Here is a 2,500-nt window from a genome sequence, read left to right as displayed (position 1 = left end):
ATAAAAAAAAAACATAGTGACTGTGAGGTTGGACGAATAGGACAAATCGAATAAGAAGATAGGCCAACATGCTAGGACCAGTGAATAGGGAAATAAAATAAGTATATAGGCCAACTGAATAGGGAAATAAAATAAGTATATAGGCCAACTGAATAGGGAAATAAAATAAGTATATAGGCCAACTGAATAGGGAAATAAAATAAGTATATAGGCCAACTGAATAGGGAAATGAAATAAGTATATAGGCCAACTGAAAAGGGAAATAAAATAAGTATATAGGCCAACTGAATAGGGAAATAAAATAAGTATATAGGCCAACTGAATAGGGAAATAAAATAAGTATATAGGCCAACTGAATAGGGAAATAAAATAAGTATATAGGCCAACTGAATAGGGAAATAAAATAAGTATATAGGCCAACTGAATAGGGAAATAAAATAAGTATATAGGCCAACTGAATAGGGAAATAAAATAAGTATATAAGCCAACTGAATAGGGAAATAAAATAAGTATATAGGCCAACTGAATAGGGAAATAAAATAAGTATATAGGCCAACTGAATAGGGAAATAAAATAAGTATATAGGCCAACTGAATTGGGAAATAAAATAAGTATATAGGCCAACTGAATAGGGAAATAAAATAAGTGTATAGGCCAACTGAATAGGGAAATAAAATAAGTATATAGGCCAACTGAATAGGGAAATAAAATAAGTATATAGGCCAACTGAATAGGGAAATAAAATAAGTATATAGGCCAACTGAATAGGGAAATAAAATAAGTATATAGGCCAACTGAATAGGGAAATAAAATAAGTATATAGGCCAACTGAATAGGGAAATGAAATAAGTATACAGGGCAACTGAATAGGGAAATAGAATAGGTAAACAGGCCAATAGAACAGGGGAATAAGAGAGGTAAATAGGCCAAATAGAAGTGAACAGATTGGAAAATTAACGCCATTTGTCGAACAGGGTCACTAATCCGACTTCTTTGCTGCCAGACGCAAGATGATGTCGTTACCGATTCGTATGGGGATGTCACTCCGGGAAAGGCTAGATCAGTAGCAACTCGAGGAGGTGTCATGGCGTCTGATTCTATTTTTTGGAAAAAAAAGCACATGGGGTTTATTTTGATGACGTCACAAAAGTTACGGATGCTTTGTGAATAAGGTCGATCATTTTGGTCTCTTCAATTTTCAAAAAGGATGGAAAGTAATGATTTTAATGGTTATATATTCACTGAACAATCGTATAAACAGACGCCATGACACCTCGTCTTGCTACTGATCTAGCCTTTCCGATGTCACACCCAGTAACAAGTTCCTCTTCTCTCCTTTCCTCTATTCTTCAACATTTCTCCTTTTTCGTCCTTCCCTCTTCTTATTCTTTATTCCTATCTCATCCTCTTCTCTTCTTTCTCTTTCCCTTTTTTTTATTCTTCTCTCCTCCTCTCTTTACCATTTTATTTAGTCTTCTTCTCGTCTTCCTCTCTCCGTTTTCTCTTTCTCTTTGAGGGTGTATTTTGTCAGTACTTTGAAAATGGTTATGTTATACTGTATCTATTTTTTCCATATTTGGATTTTGTTCGTCTGTTTTGGTTCTTATTCTTTATCTGTGGGTTTCTGTTTGCGATTTGCATTTGCTTGATGTATTTTTTTTCCCAATACCTTTTTCCTTTGAGAGCTTGGATTAATACCATATTTAATTTTCTTTACTGAATATATAACTAATGGAGCACATAGAGAGGTTTAATGTAAAGAACAAACAAATGTATTATTACTTTTATTAGCAAATCAAATCACCATAACCATCTAACAACACACATCACAACACCTCACTTTCACCCATTCTAACAACCATTTCACAACACAACACTAACACCATCAACTACGTCTACAACCAACAACAACTTAGTCCACAACCATCCAACTCATTACAATCCATTTACAACTCTAATTATCACAGCACCTCATCGCCACAACCACGACTATATTTCCTCATTACCCCTAATTACAAACCTAATTATCAAAACACGTAATCACAATCACAACTTTACTCACACCCTCACCACTAAACCCCCACCCCCCCTCCACATTCAAGAAGGAGAATGTGTGAATGTATATGTGTTTGTATATTCGTGTGTGTGTGTGTGTGTGTGTGTGTGTGTGTGTGTGTGTGTGTGTGTGTGTTTGTATATTTGTGTGTGTGTGTGTGTGTGTGTGTGTGTGTGTGTGTGTGTGTGTGTGTGTGTGTGTGTGTATGTGTTTGTATATTTGTGTGTGTGTGTGTGTGTGTATGTGTTTGTATATTTGTGTGTGTGTGTGTGTGTGTGTGTGTGTATGTGTGTGTGTATATACATGTATGTATATATGCACCTCCCCGCTCCACCCCTTCCGCCTTGCTCATCCTCCTCCACGTCCTCTTCCACCGCAGATTCCACCACCCCGACGGAACGCTCCACCACCTCACTTACACCGCCGACGAGAATGGATACCGCC

At 36.6% G+C, this 2,500-nt stretch overlaps 1 protein-coding gene across 1 annotated transcript in view; it reads left to right on the top strand.

The window, feature by feature from the left end:
* Nucleotides 1-2,500, top strand: part of LOC113811098 (cuticle protein AM1199) — a 13,284-nt gene that overhangs the window by 9,328 nt on the left and 1,456 nt on the right. The window contains exon 4 of the mRNA XM_070131662.1: nucleotides 2,436-2,500. This exon is cut by the window's right edge and continues 56 nt beyond it. Coding sequence (XP_069987763.1) covers nucleotides 2,436-2,500 — 65 coding nt within the window. The remainder of the gene's footprint in view (nucleotides 1-2,435) is intronic.

The sequence above is a fragment of the Penaeus vannamei genome, chromosome 16 (assembly GCF_042767895.1).
Source record: "Penaeus vannamei isolate JL-2024 chromosome 16, ASM4276789v1, whole genome shotgun sequence".
Taxonomy (NCBI): Eukaryota; Metazoa; Arthropoda; class Malacostraca; order Decapoda; family Penaeidae; genus Penaeus; species Penaeus vannamei.
Note: the sequence above shows the minus strand (reverse complement) of the source record. Positions and strands in the feature narration are given on the sequence as shown.